General features: G+C 53.2%; 1 protein-coding gene and 1 pseudogene across 1 annotated transcript in view; both read right to left on the bottom strand.

The window, feature by feature from the left end:
* WDR1 (WD repeat domain 1) overlaps nucleotides 1-3,699 on the bottom strand; it is a 30,592-nt gene extending 26,893 nt beyond the window's left edge. Inside the window, exons 1-2 of the mRNA XM_054708164.1 lie at nucleotides 3,531-3,699; nucleotides 2,983-3,104 (exon numbers count right to left, since the gene is read on the bottom strand). Coding sequence (XP_054564139.1) covers nucleotides 2,983-3,104; nucleotides 3,531-3,546 — 138 coding nt within the window. The 5' untranslated portion in view covers nucleotides 3,547-3,699. The remainder of the gene's footprint in view (nucleotides 1-2,982; nucleotides 3,105-3,530) is intronic.
* A 16,202-nt stretch (nucleotides 3,700-19,901) lies between these two features.
* LOC103294534 (tubulin beta chain-like) lies at nucleotides 19,902-20,846 on the bottom strand (annotated as a pseudogene).
* Nucleotides 20,847-26,156: the final 5,310 nt, after the last annotated feature.

Here is a 26,156-nt window from a genome sequence, read left to right as displayed (position 1 = left end):
AGGATGTTTGGCAAGATCCCTTGACTCTACCCACTAGATACCCGCAGCACAAAAATGCCTCAGACCCTGCCAAATATCCACCAGGGGGTGGGGGCAAAACTGCCCGAGAACCACTGATTTCAATCTTGGGCGCTGTGGCCACGGGCAGGGCTCAGCAAGCCAGGGGCTGAACGTGTGTGGGAACCATCAGGAAGCTGACGAGCACTTGCTGAGGGATGCATTAATCTGTGAGCAGCCTCCTCATTGGTCACCCTGCCTCAAATCTCAGACACAGGATAATCCGTCTACTGCAGAACCTTCTGTACCCTCTGGACCACAGCCGGGCTCTGGAGGGCTGCCTGACATCTACCACCAAAGCCCTGCACACCTGTCCTGCACGTTCCCCTCACACCCAGTGCTCCAGCCAAACTGGCTCTCCAGGCCCCGAAACTGCGGGACCCTCCAGGTGCCTTCCGGAGCCCGTAGGCGCTCAGAGCCTCCTGTGCCGAGTGGCCCACAGCGCCTCTACTTCTTCCCTGTCAGTCTGAACTCGTCCCTGAGATGGTTCTCCCTGCGAGACTGAGCACTGAGGACAGGCTCTTAGGGCCTTTGGAGCAGTGTGAGGGCCTCACCGTCCAGCCTCTTCCCACGCCTCTCAGCCACAGGGCGGGAGAGCGCAGGAGCGCTGGCTCTCAGGCAGCCAGTCCAGTGCGGCGCTGAGAGCAGCCCGGAGGAGCCAGGCGCCGGCAGGGAGCCCAGGCCGGGCTGTGTTTCTGTACCCCAGGAGAGAAGATCGTGGCCTGGATGAGGGGGGCAGCAGAGGAAGCCCTGAAAACTTGTCAGATTCTGAAGTTGCTCTGAATAGCCTCCAGAGGGTTCCGAGAGGAATTCAATACGGTGTGGGAGGGAAGGGGGAGTCAAGTGCACATTGTGAGGCCTGAACGGCTGGGGAACTGCATTGCTTTTCTGGGGGAGGGACACATGGGAAACCCTAACATGGTTTCAGGCGTGTTACGGGTGAGATGCCAATCAGACTTCCGTGGTCTGGTCCACGCCTTCTTTCCCATCTCTTCTCTACTCCGAGCCTGTACTCTAACCGCCGCCGCCTTCCCTCCTGGTCCGTGCAGGTGGATGAGGGCTTTTTTCACAGGAGTAATTCTGCCCTAATAACCACTGTACCACTTTACTGGACAGCCAATGGCCCACCAATCAAACAGGGATAGCCACAGCAGCAGCAGCCCGTGCTGCCCTGGTCCTGCAGAACCTTACAGAGAGATGGGAAGTGAAAGCTAAGGCATCCTCAAGAGGATGTAGTGTAAAAAGTGAAGACGTCAGAAGAGAGTGTGCGTTCCCAGGCCAGGGGACGCCTCCGTGGCTTGTCCATGGCTGTGACCAGCTTCTCCATTGGAACCAGCTCCTTCACCTTACTGAGCCTGACACCCTTCAGAGCGAGGGGCCCATGCTGGGGTTGGAGGAGTTGCTGCAGTGTAAGAATCGTTCATGGTACCAGACACAGTAGGTACCCCTCATGTGAGGCCTGCATCTGGACTGAATACAAACGGCCACGATGCGCCTGCCTTGTCAGGGGCAAGTCCAGGGGGTGCACGGTCTGTTTGCCAAACCTCAAGTATCTACTCAGGCCATCTCCACTTTTCTCCAAACGTGAGGCCCTCACGCTGGAGACCTCGGGATCAGTACCATCTAAGCCCTTGGCAATGTTTCCCCTCGGTCTGAGCGAGACCAGATCAGCTTTCTAGGAATCCGTGTGACTAGCAGAGTAGCTGTTAGCACCTTCAAAGCACATTCACAACCACCCACCCCCTCGCTCGAGGTGCCCAGCAACCCTGGGCAGACACTGCCAGCGGAGCTCCGTTTTGCAGCAGAGCAACAGCAGCGGCTGGCTTCACCAGAGGTGGGGGCAGCCAGCAGCACCTGACCCAAGAGAGGCCCCTCCTCTTACAGACCAGGAAGCCGAGGCCCAGGGCCCCTCATTCCCTCAGCGGGTGGTGAGGTTCCTGAAGGTAAGCACGTCTGACCAGTGACAATCCCAACCCACAGAGCGTAATCGCTCACCACGATGTGTGTGAATTGAAGTTGACACCCTGGGGAGCATTGCCAGGCAAAACCACCCACCTGCATACTGTGCAAAAGGCCCAAGCCCAGCTCAGGAGAACCCCCCACCCCGATGGTCCTATTGGCACCTCTGGCTTCCCTCCCCCAGTCTGGGTCTCCCCCCCCCCCCCCCCCCCCCCCAGCGGAGTCAGGGAGAAGCAGCATTTCAGTGTGCCATCCTGGTCATTTCAATCATCACAGAGGAGCAGCAGGAATGTGCGAGGATTTCCCTGGGAATTGGCTCTGGAAGCATTCTCAGCCTGGGGACAGGATGCCAGCCTGTGCCAGTGACTCATGGGAATGAAGGGGTGTCTGATTTTGCCCTGGGGCTCAGATCCGCAGGGGGACGATGAGGCTGGAGTGCAGTTGCCCAGCTCAGGGACACTGGGAGACCCTGGGTGTTAATGGTGATTAAACGTAAGTGCCATTTACCAAGCGCTGGGTGTGTGCCAGGCATGCTGGGCTGCAGGGAGGCCTCCTCTCATTCAGGGGCAGGGCAGCCAGGGGAAGTGGGGGGAGCCTCATCTCATCATCTCCACTTGGCCGATGAGGAAACTGGGGCTCAGGGAGGCCTGAGTCAGCAACCCCCCCTCCCCAAGGTCAAGGAGCAGGGATCGGCCTGTGATCCCCCAAGTCCAGAGCCCTCATGCTTATGGACTGAACTAATCTGAGCCTCAGTTTCCACAAGAAGAGAGAGAGAACCCGGCCTGGATAAACTTGAAACAGTCTTCCTGGGCTTCTGAGGTGTGGTCCCAGAGCTGAGGGGGCGTGGCGTCCTCCTCCCAGGCCACAGGGCCGGAGAGGAACCGGTGGGAGGGGAAGGGGAATCCACCCCGGAGCTGCGCTGCGTGGGGACGGGACGGGCGGCTGGCGGGGGGCAGGGGTACTCACATCGATGTTCCTTAGAATGACGCACTTCCCATTGGTGTAAAGGAAATTATTGCCCTTGGGGTCGCCGCCGATGATTTTGGAGACGCCCCTCTCCACCTGGGGGAGGCTGGCGAACACCTTCTCTGCAGAGACACAAACGCAGCGGCGCACGTTAGGGGCGCCCCGCCCGGGCACCCCGCCCGGCTGAGGGCAGAGGGGAGGCGAGCGGGGGCTCAGGACCGGTCTCAGCCGGTCACCTGTTGCCTCCACCCGGAGGGCCGGCCGCCACTTGGAAGGAGCGCCGGGGACCGTGCGACTTCCTGGTCCACGATCCCCCGCCAGCCCCTTCGGGGGCGAGGGGGCTCCACAGGCCCGGCCCGCACCTCCAACTTTGGGGGTTCCCGGGCCGGGGTCGCCCCCGAGGGCGGCGGGGCGCTCGTGGGCCCGCGCCCGCGCCCCTCCCCCGCGCCCGTGGACCCCCGCCGAGCCGCCCACGCCCCGCGATGGCCGATGGCCGAGGGGGCAGGCAGCGCGGGCGCCCACCCGGGGGCCCCCGGCCCGGCACTTACTGATCTCGTACGGCATCCTCGCCCACTTGTTACCGCGCCGCGCTCGCCGAGACCCTCGGGGACCGCCGCCCGCGCCGTGAATCAGACCTGGCCGAGGCCGAGCCGGGGAAAGGAGCGAAAGGCGGCGCCGGGCGTGCCGGACGCGGAGGGGGCGGTCCGAGGCCGCGGCTCCAAGGTCCGCTCGCGCCCTGCCCTGCGCGCTGCCGCAGCGGACGCGCCGAACCCGGAAGCGCGGCCCCGCGCGCGGCTCGCCCCCAGCTTTGACCATATATAGTCAAGCGCTCGGCTCGGCGCGGCGGCCCCGCGAGCATGCGCGGACGGCTCTCCCCCCCCCCCACCCGCGCGCCGGCCCCGCCCTGACGCCCCGCCCCCGGAAACACGTCACCGCGCGGCCCCTTGAAAAAGCGGCGCGGGCGCCAGTCTGCGTCCGAATTTTCCCGGGAGCGGGTGGGCGGGGGCTCTGCAGCTGCGGGGCGAAGCCAGGGTGTTCTGTGCTGGAGCTTTGGGGGCGCCGAAAGCACCAGCGCGTGGTTTTGGGGGGGCTCGGGAAGGCTTTTTCATGGCCGTGTTTGTGTCGCTGGCGTTCCCCAGCCGTTAGCTTCCGGCCCTGTGGGCGCCTTGTGTTTGCAGAAGCTGTGAGGCGCCCGCTGGGGGGTTTGCAAACATAGTGCTTTCTTTCTTTCTTTCTTTCTTTCTCTTTTTCTAAAAAAAGCGTGAGTCATTGGGAGTCGCCCTCCCCCGAAAAGGGCTGCTGGCAGAAGGAACTTTTCTCAAAAGTTTATTTTAGAAAGCTAAGAAGCCAAGAAAAGCAAGAGGTGGGGGCTGGGGGGAAGGGTGTCGGTTCTAAGAAGCCCAGGGTTTATTTCCTCATCGAGAAAGCGGAAGGAAAAGGGGGATTTCATCTTATAAGATCGAGGCAGTGGCTCCATAGGGGAAAATCAAGGGCTCTGAGGTGTGTTCCTTGGAGCCTCGCCTTGGGGTGGGTGAGGGGGTCCTATATCTCTCGGAGGTGGGGGACAGGGTAAATGTGAGAGCATATAAAAGTACCTCTCTCTCTACTTAACTGTTTTCTAGCTTGGGCTTAATTCCTTGACTTTCTAATCTGACGGGAAATTACGTTTCAAAATGTATCCAGGTTAATCATTCCTGGCCTCCCTCGGCTATTGCTGGGTTATTCATTGCAGGCGTGTCCAATTTGATTTCTTGGCTTGTGCTCCTGTCTCTTTCCCGCCCCCCCCCACCCCCCCCAATCTCAGTCTGTTTTCCAGATTACAGCCTGGGTGTGTGTTAGATTGAAAATTAAATCTCACTCTTAGTTTAAAAACTACAGGAACTCCCAAACCTCAAAGGAGAACCTTAAAGTCCTTGAGATGGCCTACCTGGCCCTTTGAGAGGTCTCGGGGATTCTCACCTACACCAGCCCTCTACCCTCAGCTGTACCCTCCCTGCCTGCTTTTCTCTTGCAAGGTGACCTTGGCGTCCCAGGGCCTCTGACATTTGTTCTCTACCTGGAATTTTGTCCAAAATTACTTAGGCTTAAGTGTCAACAGTTTCTTGGTGAACGTCACCTACCCTGACTACCTAATTTTTAAATGGCAACCTTCCAGCCCTTAAACACTTCTGATACTCCCTTCCCTGGCTTCTGTCTGGAGTACGTCTATTCCTGGCACATGGTAGTTGGCTCCCATGGATGACCCAGCACCCCAAATGCAACCTTCAATCAAAAAGCAATGGGTTGTGAAGGCAGTTTTGTGAACTAAAGGGACCCTAGAAATGTTGACTTTGTGCAAAGCGGTGTGATTTTGAAAGCAGAAATGAAAAACAAGTGGGGCTGTGACTGTTCTGAGAAACGGGGTTTTAATGACCAGGCCTTAATGGGACTGGGGTTAAGAGCAGGTGTGACAACTGAAGTTCACCCCTAGAGCATTTATGTGATGGCCAGACCGACTGGGATGTAAAACTAAGGCACCACCCCCCCAGCTCTTGCAAGCTGGTAACCTGTATGCAGGTGTGCAAAGCCTTGTTGGACTTAACGCTGTTCAAAATGAGACTCTAAACCAAACCCCTGGGCGCATGCTAGGCTCTGTGTAAGTTATATGTTGGTCTGGGGCTTAAGAAGCTCGGGGTAGGATTGGGATGATGGTGATAAAAATAAGTATGTCTGCAAACAAGGTTGGCAGGCAGCTGCTGGGGTTGAAAGGAGAGGGCAGGGGTTATTCCCTGGTTCCTCTGCTGGGTGATCTCTCAGCTGTAAGGGCTCAGTAACACCTGACTGGCGTCAGCTGTGCTGCCTGACTGTGGTTCCAGCACTTTTTTTTCTTGGGTTTTCCTACTCGCCACATGCACCTTCATTATAATAGAACTAGAGGCCCAGTGCATGAAATTCATGCACAGGTAGGGTCCCTAGGCCTGGCTGGTGATCAGAGCCGATCAGGGCCTTCAAGCTGCCAATCAAACTCCCGAGGGGACACTTCCCATATTAGCCTTTTATATATATAGGTCCCTAACAGAGGGTGCCCTCAGACTTCAGTGTGGACCCTGAAAGGTCTCTATCCCAGCGATTCACTGCTCTACATGTTAGCACAGGCACTTCTCTACGTCTTCTATCCTCCATGCTTTTGTTAAAACAAAACCCTGACCTGCCCGTGTAAGCCTGTACACTTCTATAACCAACTGCCTCCCTGCATCTTGGTGGGAGTGTTGAAAGCCAGTCTCTTCAATTGAATTCTCAAGTAGTATTTGTTCCACATGCGCTCCTAGGCCTGCTGGATTGATCAGCCTCCCTGTCCACCGCCTGGGAAACAGCAATGGGAACAGGGACCACGTGTTTTTCAACACTTAGCGAAGGGCCCACCCAGTGAGCTGAATGACTTTGCTGATATGTGTCCTTGAGGGAATGACCAACAAGAGCATCGCCTGAATTTGCATTAAATTCCAAAGCGTAAGTTAGTGTGGCTTCAAAACATACTGTTCAGGCAACAGCTGAAACAGCTCTTCCTTGAAGTCGGAGGCTGGCCTTGGGTAAAGGGGTTTCAGACTGGATAACGTGGACGAAACCCTTAGGATTGGTTTTAGGTGTGTAGACGGCCTTACAGCCTCCCCTTGCAGAGGGAGGTGGGTTCTGGTCAATTCTGCTGATGCTTTGCAGTGAAATGAGGGCTGGGGACGCAGCTCTATGGCAGTGGTCGGCAAACTCAGTCAACAGAGCCAAATATTAACAGTACAACAATTGAAATTTCTTTTGAGAGCCAAATTTTTTAAACTTCTAACACCACTTCTTCAAAATAGACTTGCCCAGGCCACGGTATTTTGTGGAAGAGCCACACTCAAGGGGCCAAAGAGCCGCATGTGGCTTGCGAGCCGCAGTTTGCCGACCACGGCTCTATGGGAATCCACCTCGCCCTGAGCATGCATAGCCTCAGCCCTGTTTCCTCTTCCTTAAATGGGGATATACCAGAGGCCTGTGCGGCTCCTGCTCTCAGCAGCTTCGGGGAGGAACGAAGAGAAAGGAGGGATGGGACAGGAGTTCTGAACTTAAACCTACTTGCTCACTTGCAACCCTCACGTTCTCATGTGCGGGCTTCCTGTTGGTTTGACCTCCTCCTTCCTGTTGTTTAAGAGTGTTGGGCAAAGGACTCTGCCAGGAGCAGCAGGAAGCATGGCGGGTGAGCTCCCTCGGGCAGCTCCTGTCTGGACTAGTCCATGTCCTGGAAGGACAGGGTCCTTCCCCCTCTAGGAATCTTAGTCTCTCTCCTGGGTCCTTCCCCGGAGTTTGTAAACAGCTTAGATAAGCCACACTAAGGACCACCTGCAAAGTGTCCCTGGAATAGATCCCCTCCACCTCTACTTCCTTACACTCACCTCACCTCCGTCACCTCCAGTTCTCACCGGGAGTGGCCCCTCACTTCCCAGTTCCCAGAAGCGGTCCCAGGTTGGATCAAGGCTCCGCTCCTAGTCCACTCAGCCATGAAGTGGGGTGGTGTGATGTCGCGTGGAGCTAACTTAGCTCCAAGGTACCGCCTGCTGATCCTGAAAAGCTGGGGTGGGGCTTTGGGCTTTCCTACTAGAAGGGAGACATTTAGGGCTGGGCCATCACCCCAAGAGCTCTCTATTGCTTTTGTCCTCCATGCTTCTGTCAGAGGATTAATGAAACAAAACCCTGGCCTGACTAGATAAATCTGTACAAAAAGCCCAGCTGACGTGGCTCCGTGGTTGAGCGTTGACCTATGAACCAGGAGGTCACAGTTCAGATTTCCAGTCAGAGCATATGCCTGGGTTGGGGGCTTGATCCCCAGTTTGGGGCGTGCAGGAAGCAACCAATCAATGATTCTCTCTCATCATTGATGTTTCTCTCTCTCCCTCTCCCTTCCTCTCTGAAATCAATAACAATATACAAAATAAACCAAACAAAAGCGTTAACCTCTGGTTAACGTGAGAACAATTCTTCCAACGTGAGAACAAGTAAGCTCTCTCCAACCCTGGGTGCAGACTTGGGGCTGGGTCCCTCCTTGGGCTGCTCAATTGAAAACACATGGTATTTAACAAGGTCCCACAAGAGGGCGCTGTGCTTTGTAAAGAGGCAAATGTGTGGCAGGGGTAACCAGCGCTGTGAGGGTCTTCAGCTCCCTCCCTGCAAGCTGTGGACCGTGTCCCTGAGTTCCCGTTCCCATTCGAGGTTGTCTCCAGAAGCTGGACCTCCAGGAGGACGCTACCACTGCGTACTAGGCGTACCGGTTAATAATGCGGATTTTGTAATCAAAGAAAACACGGTAATTTCAAGAGAAACATCTGAAGTGCTTTATTCAAAGTAATGTCCATTGCTAGCTACACATTTCCCCCCTCTTTCAGGTAATGTGGATACCGTCCCAATAGAACTTTTCTTGTTTTGAGGCAACCATTCAGAGACCCAATTTTCCACTTCTTCGGACGTTTTGAAGTGCTGCTCAGAAAGTTCGAGTGCCATCGATCAGAACAAGTGGTCATCTGAAGGAGCAAGGTCTGGTGAATACAGTGGGTGGGTTAATATTTCCCAGGCAAGATCTTTTAAGGTGTCTTTAACTGCTTTTGAAGTGTGTGATGGTGCATCATCATGAAGCAAAATTACTTTGCCGTGTCTTCTGGCCCATTCTGGTCGTTTCATGATCAAAGTGTGGTTCAAATTGATTATTTGCTGTTGGTAGCGATCAGTATTAATGGTTTCACCTGGTTTTAGAAGCTCATAATACACCTCCTGATCCCACCAAGTGCAGAGCATTGTTTCTTTCCGAAGCGATTTGGCCTTGCAGTCGATGTTGGTTGACCTGGATCAACCCATGATTTTGTGCATTTGGGATTCTCAGAATAAATCCACTTTTCATTGCCAGTCACAATTCGATGCAAAAAAGATTTTCTTTCATGCCGTTGAAACAACATTTTACTGATGACTTTTTGGTTTTCCATGTGTCTTTCATTCAGTTGATGTGGCACCCATTTTCCTTCCTTTAAAATCTTTCCCATTGCTTGTAAACGACCAGAAATTGTTTGCTGAGCAACGTTTAATCTTCAAGTTGTTTTTGAGTTTGACACGCATCTTCATCCAATAATGCTTGTAATAGTTGGTCTTCAAACTTTTTCGGTTGACCTGGACGTTGTCTTTCACATCAAAATCATCACTTTTAAAGCGTTTAAACCAGCGTTCACAAGTATCTTGAGATGCAGCATGTTCACCATAAGCTTCCCGAAGTATACACTAACTTTCAGCAGCACTTTTCTTCAAAATAATGAATTAAAACTTCCCGCAAATGCTTCTTTTGGCATGAAATTCAACATTTTTAAGCGTAAAATATCTGATGTTAACACCTTCAGAAAATTTGACATATGAAGTTTTGAAGCTTGCTGTCAATACAACATTGCATACATATCAAATCGCATATATATCAACAGATGTGTAACTCCTTCTATTGAAAAAAAATCTGTATTATTAACCGGTACACCTAGTAGCCTCAGGCTAGTTTGAACAGTTCAGGGAAATACATCCTTAAGTTCCTGACTTGTTTCTTTAAACCAGCATGTCATCATCAGCTAAACCTGCGCTATCTGATCCCTCTCAGGTCCGGGTGAGAGTTAACTGCTGTCACCAGCAAACCTGCCTCAGAGACTTGGCCCTCGGCCCGTGTTCTGCGCTGCACCCCGCCCTCCCCCCTCCAGCCCCCACCATCCTCACCGAGCAGCAAGGGTCTGGCCCAGTCACTGCCACCCTCTGCCCCTCTTTTCATTTTGCACAAAGCACTCCAGTGAGTGAAATTAGGCGGGTTTTGTCCTTTTCCACCTGATTTATTCCACTTAGCATAGCAGCCTCAGGACCCACCCATGTTGTTGCAAATAACAAATGAACAAAACAGATCCCTAAATACAGACGACAAAATGGTGGGTACCAGAGGGGAAGGGAGTAGAAGGGACAGGGTGGTTGGGTAAAGAGGGTCAGATGTATGTTAATAGAAAGAGACTAGACTTTGTTGTTAACCAGTTACCTCACTGAATTTTTAAAATTAAAACTTTTATTATTAAAAAACACACAAAACGCCTCCCATGAACTGTGAAATGGACCCATTCGTCCGCCTCTCCTGCTGCCTGAGCTCCTGAGTGTCTGAGCCAAACCCCGTGTTGATAAAGACACAGCTGCATCGGGTTAAGGGCCACCCTCCAGTATGAGCTCATCTTAACGAGGCACAGGTGGTGGCCGAGGACAGGTGAGGGGTCTTGCCCTCGGCCTCCCTGAGGGACCTTGCTGGAACAGCAGACCCTGCTCTTGCACCGGGGACACTCTGTGAGGGTGCTCTCCCTCGGGTCAGAGGTTACCACCGGCTCAAGTTCAGAAGTAGAGCCCAAGCTGTTGTCCTTCCGTGAGAAAGGGCCGGACCTTTGTGAGGTGTCATGTTCTTGAGGGGGTGACTTCCTCTGTCATGTCCTAGTGGCTGGTCCAGTTCAGCTCAAGGATGATGGTGGCCACCCTCCAGCTGAAGAGCTGTGTCCCTTTTGGACAGACACTCAGAATACAGTCCTTCTGTCTACTCTCCTGACGAGATCTCAGAAAATGTTCTGGCCAGTGTTATTTGTTTGTTTTTACCTGGCCAGTTCTGCTCGCTGTGTGACTGCTCGACCCTGGCACTGACGTGTCCCGGGTGCACCCAGGAAGCAGGAGCGTGGGCCACGTGACCCTGGGCATCCTGCAGAGCTGTGTGGTGGGGGCAGGTCTGAGGGCCATGCTAGTGCCCTTGCAGATGACCTGAGACTTGGGTCAAGGTGCTTTGCTCTCTGCAGAAAGCAGCCCCGTACAACGCCAGGCCTGCCCTTGCTCTCTGTCTGGTCAGCGGGCGGTTCTTGTGGCTGCTGTAGGCACGACATCTTGCGCACTGAGGACAGGGTGTGTTCCAGCCGCGATCCTGCGGACCTGGCTCCAATCCCTTTCCCAAGAGGTCACATGTTTCCCTATAAGCGGGAGCCTGTTGTTGCCCAGACACTCGGGGAGTGTCGCAGCATTCCAGAAATCCACCCAGCTCCTCCTGACCGCTGCCTCCTGTTTCCAAACCCCTTTCACACTCCTGGTCTTCTGTGCTCTGCTGGTGTGGTTCAGTGGTTGAGCATCGACCTACGAACCAGGAGGTCACAGTTCGATTCCCGGTCAGGGCCCATGCCCGGGTGGCAGGCTCCATCCCCAGTGTGGGGCGTGCAGGAGGCAGCCGATCAATAGGTCTCTCTCATCATTGATGTTTCTATCTCTCTCCCTCCCTTCCTCTCTGAAGTCAATAAAAAATGATTTTTAAAAAAGGTGAACGAGGGCCCAGGGCCTTGCCGCAAGAGCAGAAGACGAGAGGCGAGGTATGTTGGCCTAGGAGGGCTCTTGCCGGTTTGCTTCCCTGGAGGCAAGGATGGTGATGATCTGGACACACTGGTTTTTCCTCCGCTTATGGGGGGAGAGGTGATCTGACTGGTAGATCAGCCCAGGGAGTTGGCCAGACACAGTTGACCTTCTACGGAGTCTGCCCCCTCCAAGGGGTCACATGTTTCCCTGTAAGCGGGAGCCTGTTGCCCAGACCTGCGCGTGGCTGGAGAGATGTCTTTGCTGGGGCTGCCGTAACTGAGGACCACAGCTGAGGGGCCGGAACGACAGACCGTCTCCTGCTGGAGGCTGGCCATCAGGTCAAGGCCTCAGCTGCATCGGCGCCTTCTGCAGGCTGCGAGGAAGAGTGGGCTCCGTGTCCCCAGCTCCGGGGGCATCACCCCGATCTCGGTCCATGTTCACATGATGTTCTCCCTGAGTGGGTCTGTGAACCACACCCCCTCTTTTATAACACCAGCCATGTTGGAATAAGCCCACCCTATCCAGTACGACCTCTGCTTAACTAATGACACGGCAGTAGCCCTGTTCTGCATAAGGCCCCACTCTGAGGTCTTGTGTACTGGGACTTGACTGTGCCATTGTGGGGGACACAACTCAACCCGTAACAGCCAGTGAGAGGGGCTTGCCTGTTTTACCTCCGTCACCCTCCCACCCGGAGCCCCAGCCCTGGCCCGAGCCCCTGGAGGGAAGGACACCGACATTGCAGTTGGCGGCCATCCGCTTTGGCAGAGGCGCTTGCCCTGTAGGTCTGCCACCCCTTCTGGGCACCTGCTCTGGGAAAAGCCCAACCAGGGCACAGAGGGAGAGTACAGGCAGGCGTCCCACCAAAGACTCCCCAAGGGGGTGATGATGGAGCAGCGACTCCCTGTTAGACACATTCCTAAGCTCCCTTAGGCTCTGCTTGGGACTCTCGGCCCTCCTGGCGATTGTCCTGTTATTCTCATTGTAGGTCTCACGATGAACCGCCTCGCCGTTTCCAGGGGACCGCCTACACCTGGCCCCACCTGTGCCTGGTCCGACCATTTTCTCTGACCATTACAATGGGCGTAAATACCCCGCTCCCCCTACTCGGCCCCGCTGATGCCATCTTGGCCTCGGCCCCTCTGCTAGCAGATGTAATCATAAACGTGTCATTCTTGACCCCTTTTGACCTTGTGCGTTCCTCCTTCAGCGACCCTGACACTCCCCGCCCCGCCTCCAGATCTGGCTTCTATTCTAAATCGCTCAAATGCCTTTAAATAGCCACTGGGGCAGTTGTGTTATGTCTGGGGGCTGCTTGGCTCTGGTGGTGCCCTGGGGGCTGTGGGCACAATGCCTCAGCCCAGCTGGCGGGAAACACTTCGCGTCCAGGCGCAGCCACAGAGGCCAGGACCCGCTCTGCCTCGGTGCCCCCAGCTGGCATCTGGGCCCAGAGGAGCCACAGGCTCCTCGTCCCTGACGGGCTGGGCTCCAGGCCCTCCCAGGGCGTTGCTGGGACTGCACAGGAAGGGCCTCTGTCTGCAGGCCACTGGAGCCGTGTGCGATGTTCATTTTCAAGTCGATAGACCGAAGGGAGATGGCAGAGGTGCGGTTGGGGTGAGCGAGCTCAGCCGCTGCTGCCAACATGATGGATCAAGCAGCACCACTGACATACCTTTGGGAACAGCTGGCGTCTGGTTTTAGTTTCCAACAAGGTTTGGAGTCTCATTCTGGGCAAGTCTGCCCCATTGAAACCCTAAATATCTCTGCTGTAGCTGAGTTCTCAGGAAGCTGGAAGTCTGTGTGACCTAGTGAGGGATTCCCCAAACTGGGGGGTGGTGCAGCGCGGGCCACAGCAGGTTTACCGCCGTGGGAGCGTGGGTCCTCAGGGGAGGCCGCCCTGCAGGGTAGAGATGACGAAGGCTGGGCGGCACCATTTGTGCACATCGGCCACGCTCCCAGTTCCTGCCCGGCGTGTGCTGATTGTTGAACAAATGACTCTTAGTCACTGCACCACAAGGGATCAACGGGAGGAGGCTAATCCCAGAGTGGTGGAGTGAAGACTAACGTTCTCAGCGGTGTTCTTGGCAACATCTACAGCAGGCGTCCTCACACTACGGCCCGCGGGCCACATGCGGGTGTTTTTGCCGTTTTGTTTTTTTACTTCAAAATAAGATATGTGCAGTGTGCATAGGAATTTGTTCATAGTTTTTTTAAACTATAGTCCGGCCCTCCAACGGTCTGAGGGACAGTGAACTGGCCCCCTGTTTAAAAAGTTTGAGGACCCCTGTTCTAAAGCTTAGAAACCGAAAAGGTTTAATCCTGGCCAGAGCTGACATGGACGCGGCTATTCAATGGATGTCAGCTTATTGTTTATTATAATACTTCAGGATTGGCCCAGCCGGTGTGGCTCAGTGGTTGAGCGTGGACCTATGGACCAGAAGATCAATTCCTAGTCAGAGCACATGGCTGGGTTGTGGGCTCGATCCCCAGTGTCGGGCGTGCAGGAGGCAGTCGATCCATGATTTCCCTCTCATCATTGACATTTCTATCTCCCTCTCCCTTCCTCTCTGAAAGCAATAACAAAACAATACTTCAGTATTGGTTCACAAAACCCTCTGTGTGCCCCTCCAAGTACTCCACTACCTTCTACCAAAACTATCATCCGTGACCTTGGAGAAATGAAGCCAGCACATCAGGGAGTTCAGTTTCATGGACTGTCATTCATGGACCCAGGCTTACATGTTGGAGGAAGAGGCTGCATATACCCACTGCATGCATGACACACATGCTGAGAGGGCAGGCGCAAATGGAAGGCGTTCTGGAGCTCAGTGTCCCAAACTGAGTCTTGCTGGGACCTGGCTGGATGGGAAATGGTTTCTGCAGATGGAGCAGTGCCTTGTATGTGCCGGGTACAGGCCGGGGCGGCAGGGCTGTGGAAGAGGGGACGTGTTCCCTCATTTCTGTAAGGAGATCGGGGCCTGTTCTGCTGGGAGCCAGTTCCAGCATGTCATAATTGCAAGAGTTTCATCAAAAAGTTGATGGAACTTGGGGACTCAACAAGGGCCGAGTCACATATGTAATCACCTGTTGGAATGGCTAAAGGCATTTCCCCCAAACCTGAAAAGGTTGATTGTTTACTGCCAGACAGCTCAGGGCATCTTAATCTACATGTTATTGCCTCCTCCTGGTGAAACACCTGAACAGCTGTAGGATATTCCCCAATCTGACAATGCTTCTGTACCCTACCCTTTGAAGTGTGTATCTCCACCTTGCCTTAGGACAATTTGTGTTAATAAAAGCAAGGGGTCCTGAGACAAGGAGAATTTAGCTCTTTTAGCTACAGCTCCTCTGACCCCCAATGCCTTTCAAAATTATCTTTTGTCTTTGGACTCCTACTTAATCTACACACAGCCTTTCTCCAGATTGCTGAACCCTTCTGAATGCTGGAACAAGAACCCCGGCACTGTTCTATAGGAGAAATGACTGGAGTGGAAGCCTGAGGGAGTGTGTGTGTGATGGTCAAGAAGTATTTGTGGCCTGGTCAGCATGGCTCAGTGGTTGAGCCTCAACCTATGAACCAGGAGGTCACAGGTTCAATTCCCAGTCAGGGCACATTTCTAGGTTTCGGGCCCGATCCCTAGTATGAGCTTGATCCCTAGTGTGAGGTATGCAGGAGGCAGCCGATCAATGATTCTTTCTCATCATTGCTGTTTCTATCTCTCTTTCCCTCTCCCTTCCTCTCTGAAACCAATAAAAACATTTTAAAGTTTTTTTTGTGTGTCGAATACTCCACAACTCTTGGAATTAACCTCCTCCCGTTGATTCCTTGTGGTGCAGTGACTAAGAGTCATTTGTTCAACAATCAGCACACGCCAGGCAGGAACTGGGAGCGTGGCCGATGTGCACAAATGGTGCCGCCCAGCCTTCGTCATCTCTACCCTGCAGGGCGGCCTCCCCTGAGGACCCACGCTCCCACGGCGGTAAACCTGCTGTGGCCCGCGCTGCACCACCCCCCAGTTTGGGGAATCCCTCACTAGGTCACACAGACTTCCAGCTTCCTGAGAACTCAGCTACAGCAGAGATATTTAGGGTTTCAATGGGGCAGACTTGCCCAGAATGAGACTCCAAACCTTGTTGGAAACTAAAATAGATGCCAGCTGTTCCCAAAGGTATGCCAGCTATTCCCAGTGGCCGCTATGTCGACTAGTTGGGTATGTAAGTCTCCTGTGCCGGGTGGAGGCTGCCCTGCCCTTCCTGGGGCGGTTGCTGCCTTTTCTGAATCCAAGGTTGGATGGCTCAGGGCGATGTCCTTCCTCTTCCTCGCTGTCTTTACTCTCTGTGTTCTGTCGCTTTGTGTCCCAGCCTGGCTTAGTCACGAGTGTCCAGACCTTAGGTGGTGGCGGCTTGCGCCCTCCCAGTTTGGCAGAGTGATAAGCTACGGTTTCCAGCTAGTCTTGCTTCCCCACTCTATCAGCCAGTCCCGATGCTAACAGAGCTGTAGACATCTCAGCATCATTTCTTGGAGTTTCAGTTCTTCTGTTCTGCCCCTGGCTTCTGCCTCGCACCGGAGGGCTGAGGGTGGCCACCTGAGTCGCCCACCAGAGGGGCCAGGCCGTGAACTTCCTTCTCGTTGCGGCGTGCAATGCACAGTTCCTCAAGTGTACGAGGCCGTCTCGCATTCTCAGGGTCTCCCCACACTCCCGCGGCAGCCCACTGGATCCAGCATCCGGGCCACCCCTCCCCACATACATGCAGGTGGCCAACCCTGGACTCCCCCTGCGGATGCCTCTCTTCCAAGGCCCATCGCTTCTGTCCCCTGGCTGGCTTGCAAAGTGCTCATATTCGCAGCAGACCCGGGGGAAGGGCCAGGCCTGAAATCCTACCTCGGTAAGGGGAGGGCAGAGAGAGACCCGAGGAAGCGCAGGCCCTGCAGTCTGGCCATGGGCAGCTTATGACGGGAAACGTGCAGCTTCCTGTGACTGTAGGATGAGAGGGATCCCCGCACCACTTCCAGACACCAACGAATGACACAGGGTGGAGGGGAGATAGTCCTGGGCGAGTCCCTGAAGGCTACCCTACGGGGACTCACACGTGCTGAGCAGATGGGGAACCGGGGCTCAGTGGGAGGCTGGGAGCGGGTGCTGACGGGTCAGGATGAATGTTGCTGAAGATCGGTCCCCACGAGGGCTCACGGGAAGCGATCTCTGCTCTGGCCCGGGCCGGCCGCCATCACCCTATGGAGCAGTCTCTCAAGCACCCTCTGTCTTGCGTTGTCCCCACTCAATGCAAACATCTGCATGTAGAATGCACAGCTGCCTCTCTAACCCTCCCGACCTGGGCAGAAAGAACTGCCTTGAGCCCTAGTTAAAGCTGAAGAGGACTTGGAGTCCCCAGGGCATGTCCCCTAAAGCTCTATCTAACTGCGTCGGAAATCAGCCAGTTCCCTCTGTGCCTAGCCGGGTAGTGACACCAATGAGCTGAGTTAGGCTTCGTGTAATGGGGGTTGGCTGAGCTAATCGTGCTGGGAAAGGACATAAACTTCCGTGCTGGGAAGTTAGCTGGAGACATACGGGGATATCTGTCTGTCAAAACATAGACGTGGCCCATGAAATCACTACCGAGACGCACATTACTTTGACGCGCTACATACTAGCCACCCAAGTGAGCAGCACTTCTTGATAGCCAGCTGCTGCTTTGAGTCATCCGTGCACACGTGACTCGAATTGAGGTAGGCTTGGTCTTACCAGTCGTTATCTGTGTTATTGGCCCGGCACTGTCCGATGGCCCAGTCCTTGTTTGTAGCTCTTAGGCGGTGTGGGGACCACCAGGGGCCTAGCGCTGGAGACTGACTGCCCAGGCGAGGGAAGTTGGGTTACTTGGAGGGGTCGGGAGGTAGAGGGCGGGAACCTCTAACGGAGGAGCCTGGGTGAGCACAGGCCCAGCTGGGTTTGAAGCGGCTCATCTCCATGCACGAAGCCACTTGTCTGCACCCTCAGTCTCAGCAGACGTCAGGGTCTGACCGGCTTCTTTCCGGGGCTCTGAAGGGGCTTAGGGTGGGGGCGGGGGGGGGGGGAAGCCGGGACACCACACCAGCGTGTGGGGCCCAGAGGGGAGCCCAGCTGCTCACTTGCCCTGGCCCAGTTCTCGAGGTGCCTCTGGCCGGCCTCCTCTTGCTGGGGCCATGCTCAGTGGGAAAACTCAGACACGTTAAGATACCCGAGGGCACGGGAGGGGAGCAGAGAGCTGCTGGCCATTCGGCCGCGCGCGTGTGCAGAGCCCTGCAGAGGTTGACCCCACTGAGAGACTCGGTGACCTCTGAGCATGGAATTTACCCAGAGAAACCTGCTCAGCGAGGCAGTGCTGGCTGCCTCCCAGCGCCTTCTTAGTGAGCTGGAGCCTGAGGGCAGATCGGGAGCGCGAGGCTCCACCCTGGAGCATCAGTCTCCCCGGCCCCTCATTGTAGGTGTTTTAGTATCTCCTTCACCAATCAGGACAGAGGCAACCCCCCCCCCCCCCCCCCCCCCCCCCCCCCCCCCCCCCCGCGACCAGGGTATGAGAAGTGCGTCCCTTACATCGTGAGCAGCCACAGCCAGAGCCTGCCTCCCCGTGCTGCCCCTGTGTGGCCACACTGCCTCGTTCTCACAACTCAACTTCAGTTCCTTTTCCCTGCGAATGGTGGGCGGTCTGTGTGCCTTTCCTGGAAGGATCCGTTCAGCTGTGGAGATTAAGGTCTGAGGGTGCCAGGGTCTCCCTGGTGGAGTCAGGACCGGAATGTTCAACATCCACAGTCTGCTGCTGTGATGCGCCACGGCCACCAGGTGGTGCCAGAGGGCACCCCAAATACACATGTGAGCCAGGTAAGGACAGAATAAGGACCAAAGGTCATACAGACAAGCAAAAAGGCGTTCAAATAGTGTCTTTATAGGATGCTTAAAACTCCTCATTTGTGGCTCTAAGAAGGTTCCCTCCCTCCCGTTCCACACTCCGCTTCGCTGCTGCTTTGATCTGGTGACAGGTTTTCTTTTTTTTTTTCTAATTCCCATTTATTTTTGGCTCTTGGGGCAATGTCTTTTTCAATATGAAAAAGAGCAAATTCAATACAAAACAGACACTTGAAGTGTAGCAGAGGACAAAACCAAGGGTAGGGGGGAAAGGCAATAGCAAAAGAAGAAAAGGGGCGTTGCCAAAAGACGGGGAGTGTCCTGTCCCCTCTCCTCCGGGAATGACTCCCACCATCTAGGTGGCAGCATCTACCTTTCTATAGACATACTAGGGGCCCAGTGCATGAATTTGTGCACCTTAAAAGGAACTGTGGACTGCGAGGCTGCAGTGGGCACAGGGGCGGGTCTCAGCCCATCCTCCGCACCCCTCCCGCCTCGGCCCCAGGTCCCCTGTCTGCTGGCAGCCCTGTTCCTGCCACTGCTGCTCTGATGAGCTGATGGCACCAGCCCTGCTCACATGGGCTGCCCCGATCCCCCCGCAGGAGCAGGGGGAGGTGAAGAAGCCCTCAGGGGTGACCAGGGCCAGCAGCCGCCACTCACACCTGCTGACAAGGCTGAGTGATCAGGATTGGCGCTGGGCACCAGCAGCAGGTGCAAGTGCCCAGCGGTTCTGTGGCACGTGGGAGCAAAGAATTTTCAGTAACCACCAGAGGCTTCCCCCAATGACAGTGACCAGTGCCCTGCCTTGGTCTGGCGCCCCTGCTCACCTGCTCCACCATCCCACCGCAGCTGATGCCTGCCATATCCCACACTCTGCTGCTGACTCCCACCATGTTTCATGCGTGCCCCCTGGTGGTCAGCACAAGTCATAGCGACCAGTTGTTCGGTTGTTCCACTGTTTGGTCTATTTGCATATTAGGATTTTATGCAAATGTTTTATTTAGACAGGACTGTGATTGCTTTTAGGGTAAGAAAAGGTAGAGATGGGGAGGGCCTTTCTTGAGGCTTAGGGACCAAGGCTGGTCACTCTACTCCTTATCCCCCCGCTCCATCCAGAGAAAGGAAGCGGTTCCATGTGAGAGGGAGGTAACGTGCAGGAGGGCAGGACCTCACCTGATAGAGTGGGGCACACGCTGCAAAGGAAACAGCTCAGGACAGAGCTTGGAGAGAGACTGAAATTGAGAGAATACTCTTAACAGAAGGAGCAGGAAAACATACCTGGAACCAGGTCTTCAACAGCCTGAATCCACAACTGCTCTGGAACGGGAAATCCCACCCATCCCGTAGAGACCTCTACCGGCTGGAGCCAGCACAGTGCCCTTGCCCTGGGCTGCTATGTGGACTTGGATGTGGTTTTCACGCACAGCCCCAGATAGGATCTGGACGAGACCCCCACATCTTGGAAACTATGTTAAAAACAGGAGGAAATATTAACTGGACAGGTAGGAGGAATGGGCACAAGAAGGAAATGCAATGAGTGGCAGAAATATAGGTTTCCCGGAGGGGAAAGAGAGGAGACAGTCAATAAACAACGAATATTTATTGAGTACCTATTATGTGCCATTCACGGTTCTAGAACATCCCTAAAAATTAGAGGCAGAAGATGTAAGTTAGAAGGAGAGGGAAGGGCAGCTGAGGGAACCAAGAAGCCCGAGTGACAGGCATGGCCTTCAGCCTCCTCACCGAATCTTCCCCCTCTTCTGCGGTGGCAGCCTGGTATGGCTGGTCCTCGAAGACAGTCCTTCGTGCTGCTCTCAGCCTCGGTGAACTCCATCTCGTCCATGCCCTCACCCGTGCACCAGTGGAGGAAGGCCTTCTGGCTGAACATGGCAGTGAGCTTCTCTGAGATGCACTTGAACAGCCCCTTGGATGGCTGTGCTGTTGCCAGTGAAGGTGACCGCTATCTCCAGGCCACAGAGCGGGTGTCAGACAGCTGTCTTGACATTGTTGGGGATCCGTTTCACAAAGTAGGTGCTATTCCTATTCACACATTGAGCATCTGCTTATCCCCCTCTTTCATGGACATCTGTCCATGGAAGGCAGCAGCCACGGTGAGGTGCCATCAAAATACCTGCTGGGTGAGTTCGGGCACAGTGAGGGCCCTATACTGCTGGCCCCCAGGGCTGGTTAGAGGAGCAAAGCCAGGCATGAAGAAGCGGAGGTGTGGGGAGGGCACTGTGTTGTGCACCGGCTTGCAGAGGTCGGCACTGAGCTGGCTGGGGAAGCGGAGGCAGGTGGCGACACCGCTCATGGTGGTTGAGACAAGGTGGTTCAGGTCCCTGAAGGTTGGCGTGCTCAGCTTAAGGGTGGGAAGATGTCAGAGGGCCTCATTGTCAACACAGTGTAGGTCTCGCCAGTATTCTCCACCAACTGATGGACAGAGAGGGTGGTGCTGTGGGGCTCAGACACGGTGTCGGACACTTTGGGTGAAGGTACCACGTTGGAGGTGGTCATGATGCAGTCGAGACACTCTTCACAGATCATGCTGATGAGCAAGGTGTCCATCCCAGAGCCCATGCCCCTGCCAAGCGAGTGGGAAACACACTTGTCCTATTGATGCCACGGTGACATGTAGCCCAAGAAGTGGCACGAATTGACTGCTCTGAACCATAACCACCTCGTTGCTAATAGCTGTCCTTGAACAACTTGTGACAATACTCAGAAAATTGATGAAGACTTGAATTCTCAAACTTAGAAAAGTACAGTTAGTTGTACAAAAACACTCTGCCCCCCCCCCCCAACCCTCCCCCCCCCCCCCCCCCGCCCCAATTTCCAACATTGGCCACTGTTTGTGCTGACTCAGTCTCAAACCTGTAGGTATGGTCTGTCAACCAGATGTCTCTCTCAGGGCATAAGTTAGGGCATAGTGATCCCTGAAAACCTTGTCCATGCCAGAAGGACAAGGGCAAAAGGGGACCCACGGTGTTTGGACAGCTGGACATGGGAGATTTCTGCCGTCGGGGCCAGCTAGCCATGGGAGATGAATCAGGTGTCACCCTCATCTTCTTGATGAGTCTCACCTGCTCACCCAGGAAGTGGCTCTCCAGGAAGTCACAGAGCTGAGGGTCTATGTGGGGAGAACCAGAGTGCGCAGATCCAAGAGTCAGGTTCTTCGCTAGAACTATAGTGGCTTCCGTGGCATCTTGGGTTTTGCCACACTCCTCTTAGGAGGGCTTCTGCACATCCTGGAGGAGGGTGTGGCCGCCTGCTGATTTTGCGTCTTTAAAAGACACCTGGTTCCCTTGTACTTCTCCTCAGCCAACTGGAGGAAGTGGCCAACACCCTCCAGAGCCACATAGTCGTGGCCTAAATAGAAGCCCAGAGACAGGTAGGAGACCCACAGACGCAGGTTGGCTAGGCGGTTGACAGCAGCCTCCACCTTGGTGGAATAATTCTGGAGAATTTGGGAGCTCATGGTTGTTCCACAATAAGAAACTAAGGAGAAAAACAGTGTTGGCTAGTCTCAGAGGTTGAGGATAGCTGTGGTGTTTCTGAAGGTGGAGACTGGAAAAGAGGTTGGAGGGTGGTTGGAGGCTGGAAGAAGGGGCGTCCCTGGGCCTGTGCCGTCCAAACACTGTTGAAGCAAGAGCAATAGCCCTACAGTTTCTTGCTGATCAAATTCCTATGACAAGATTGTGACTCTTCTTGCCTACTGGTTTCAGGATACAAAGAATCCCAAATGTCTCCTGGAAGGAGCATTCACCTGGGCTCTGCAGGAGGAGAGCTCCTGGTCCCTACAGGTGCATGAATGGAAAGCACACGTTCCTCGAGTGTTTTTGGGGGAGTGATGGCAAGTGGAGCTACTCCTGTGTGTGTCCCTTGGTTCCAGGCATTCTTTTGATTAGTGTCACATGAAAGTACTGGAATCAAAATGTATCCTTAATCCTGGAGGATGGCATCCCATCCTTAGAGCATCGCCTCTGAGATGGCCTGCCAAAGGTGTGTTCGAAGCATCAAATTCACTGAGCCATCAGCTGACTAGTGATGGAGATATGATGTAATCAGCACATTCCATGCCATGGCTCATGCTTGCACCTTCTTCTCTTAAATGGATGCCTTAGTCTGATGTGATGAGTGAAAAAAATGATCAATTGCCAAACAGTGCCCCTCCTTCCTTTTTGTCATCTTGCCCTCTGGAAAGTAGACCTTTTTAAAGAATGACCCTTCACATCATGTGCACTGTGGACTGTGCTCTGAGCAGGCAGGCCACTTAGGTATGTCACACTGAGGGTGGACTTACACTTCCTGGTGATGGTTTGATATTAACATTGTGTTCTACCTGTTTTCTTCTTCATGTTTTCTGTGCCTGCTCTTGGTCATGGTGGAGGCTTGCTGTACAGTAGCTTTCTGACAATTCCTCCCCGCTGCCGGAAACCGAACATTGTCACTAATAGAGAAATGTGAAAAGGGAATCCGGAAGGCTGGTCAACCTTAATTGCTCTGAATGGTCGGAGCTATTCACTCTGTTTAGTTGAGACATTGGTAGTTAAAGCAATCTCCACTTGTTTGTTTTTTTAAAATATATTTTTATTGATTTTTTACAGAGAGGAAAGGAGAGGGATAGAGAGCTAGAAACATTGATGAGAGAGAAACATCGAACAGCTGCCTCCTGCACACCCCCACCTGGGGATGTGCCCACAACCAAGGTACATGCCCTTGACGGGAATAGAACCTGGGACCTTTCAGTCCGCAGGCCTATGCTCTGTCCACTGAGCCAAACCGGTTTCGGCTCCACTTGTTAATCATATGTAAATTCTTGCTGATTGGCTATTATTGGAATTTCCTGCCTAAAGGATATGGGTGTTTCCCATAGCCTCAATAAAAGGGATAGCAAGGCCAGAGCAGTGGTAGTCCTCCCACTAGAGGTGGGCTCCTGCCTGGCCCCCCATTTCCCAAATTAACTCTTTTCCAGTCTCTTTTCATTTGTGTGCGGCCTTCTCCAGAACACAGAACCCTGAACAGGAACCCTGAACCACGCGGGATGTGGAAGGGGCTCCCCTGCCCCCCCCCCCACCCGCCCAGCCTCCATTCTGACTTTATTAACAGTTTTTGGTTTTACAACATTTGGTAGGGTAAGCATTCTCCTGACTGACAGACTATCCATTCCCATAAAACATTCAGATAAAAAAGACAAATTATTTGCATAAACCTGCTTAAACATCCCCACATTCATAATCCCATCAAACCTTTTATGGGAGCAACCTTTAGGTGAGCAACCTTTATGTTCTCTCAGTCTAATTCTGGCCCAAACTAGGGCTTCACAAATGGTTTTGGTACCACAGTTTGTGAGGCTCCCATGTCAAGGAGTCCAGAAACTTCTCTACCTCCTGACCATTTTACCCACTCTGGTGCAAAGGCTTAGGATCCCCAGTGAGGGGTTGAGTCAAGGGACTCTGGTTTTTTTTTGTTTTGTTTTGGTCAGCCTTCATCTTGATCTCCTTAGACCAGTGGTCGGCAAACTGCGGCTCGCAAGCCACATGCGGCTCTTTGGCCCCTTGAGTATGGCTCTTCCACAAAATACCATGGCCTGGGCAAGTCTATATTGAAGAAGTGGTGTTAGAAGAAGTTTAAGTTTAAAAAATTTGGCTCGCAAAAGAAATTTCAATCGTTGTACTGTTGATATTTGGCTCTGCTGACTAATGAGTTTGCCGACCACTGGCCTAGACATTGCTCAAAGCAATCCCCGGTTAGATTTCTCATATCTTTGAACAAGGACAAATAGAGCAGATTTGTATGGGGGTTCAGTCGGGGGGTCCTTTTGCCCTGCACCACCTTGGGTAGTACTGTATTCAAACCTTTGCTTGAACCCCATCATTGTCCATTTTATTCATATCTAACCATTGATGGCCACTGTGGTTGGGGTCTGAGCATGGGCTCCTTCTCTGGGTGGTTCAGTGGCATAAATTCTGGGCAGGTTCATCAGCTGAGATTAGCATAAGCAAAGACTGAGAGAGTCCTTAGTGGCAATAGCTTTGGGGTTCCTAACAGCCAGGAGGCCTGCTTGGCTTGTTGATGGTGAAGTTAGCTAGGGTCTTCAGTCCTCCTTTTCTTCCAAAATGGGAGGTTACAGCTGAGGGGATCCCTGTGGATCACAAGCCATATGGGACTGGGGGTGGGCTGACACAGGGAAATGTTGCCTATGATTTTCTATGTGACCATCTTTGATATCTGTGTTCCACTGGGTTACAGTAGCTCCTGCATTGTACTCCAGAGCTCCCTGAGCTATTTTTATCAGTAAGCAGTGGTAATCATTGTTTTTCTAGAAGATACAAATGCTAGGACCTCCTAGTCCACCAATCTTGCTGATGATATGCATCAAAATGTTGTTTCTTTCTTTTGTTTAAGAAATGATTGTCATTGGGGAATAGGAATTTTTAAATGGTATTGACTTTAGCTGGGGTGCTTTCATGGTGCTAAGCTAACTGGGAGAGGCGAGGATCCAAGGAAAACTAGCTGATTCTGCTTCCTCCAAAGGCACCAATACTGTCCTTCATACTGACATTTGGCTCAGGAGATTCAGAGGACAGAAATTTTAGGCAGCGATGAAAGGTAGATTTCTACCTTATCCTGTTTGGTTCAGTGGATAGAGCATCCGCCTGTGAACTGAAGGATCCCGGTCAAGGGCACGTGCATGGGTTGCAAGTTTGATCCAGGGCACATGCATGAAGCAGCCAATTGATGTCTCTCTTACATCGATGTTCCTCTATCTGTATGTCTGTCTCCTTTCCTTCTACTCTCTCTAAAAGTCACTGGAAAAATATCCTCGGGTGAGGATTAAAAAAAAATAAAAAAGGAAGAGGGATTTCTTCTTATAGAAAAAGAAATAACGGGTCTGTTTAGACTGGAGTTGACCCATTAAAGTATTTGGGAACGTCTCTTTGACAAGATTTTGGATCATAAACCTTAAAATCTGTGGATGAATCAGCCATCACACTGATGATCAATCCCAACCATATCCCCTCAATCAGGTCACTTGGGGAAGAGGTACTGATCTAGACTGCTGGGGCGATCCTTCCCAGGTATGGCTTATAGTTCTACAAACTGATCTGTGTCATAGGGATTGGAGGCCCATGAGGATAAGAGACCCCCAGACGTATCTGTTGTAGGTCATGAGTCTGAAACCCCATGATGCATTCTACACAGAGGCACCAGTCCCTCCAGGTTGCTGGGTACTAGAAGTCTTAGGTGGTTCATGGTCGTAAGCATTCACAATGCTGGGACTCAGGGGACGAGTGTTTGTAGAAGGTACAGGTAAAGGAGTCCCCTCCTTTGCTGAAATGGTTTGGTTTGGTGCTTCTAGTGCCAGACTTGGCTGACTTTATAGCAGCTGTTTCCTCCTTTGACCCCGCTGGTTCTTGAACCAAGTCTTGATTACTAGCTCATCAAGTTGAGTGGCTGGAGTAAGCTCTGCCATCGTATTCCAATGTACATGGTCTTTTAAAATGTATCCTTCAGCCGAAACCGGTTTGGCTCAGTGGATAGAGCGTCAGCCTGCGGACTGGAAGGTCCCAGGTTCGATTCCGGTCGAGGGCATGTGCCTTGGTTGCGGGCACATCCCCAGTGGGGGTTGTGCAGGAGGCAGCTGATCGATGTTTCTAACTCTCTATCCCTCTCTCTTCCTCTCTGTGAAAAATCAATAAAATATATTATAAAAAAAAAAAAGATTGTAGTTTAAAAAAAAAAAAAAAATGTATCCTTCAGTAATTCCCAGGTGTTCTGGACTAAAGCTTGTGCGGTATCGGCGAGCAGACCTTGGCTTTTCGGTCATAATGCCTTTTACAAGTAGTAGAATGCTTCTGAGTTTCTGAATTTTGTCTGTGTTCCTACTGGGTTTAAAGGTCTAAT

This window comes from Eptesicus fuscus, chromosome 2 (assembly GCF_027574615.1).
Source record: "Eptesicus fuscus isolate TK198812 chromosome 2, DD_ASM_mEF_20220401, whole genome shotgun sequence".
In the NCBI taxonomy this organism is placed as follows: domain Eukaryota; kingdom Metazoa; phylum Chordata; class Mammalia; order Chiroptera; family Vespertilionidae; genus Eptesicus; species Eptesicus fuscus.
This window is presented reverse-complemented; position numbering and strand designations above follow the sequence as displayed.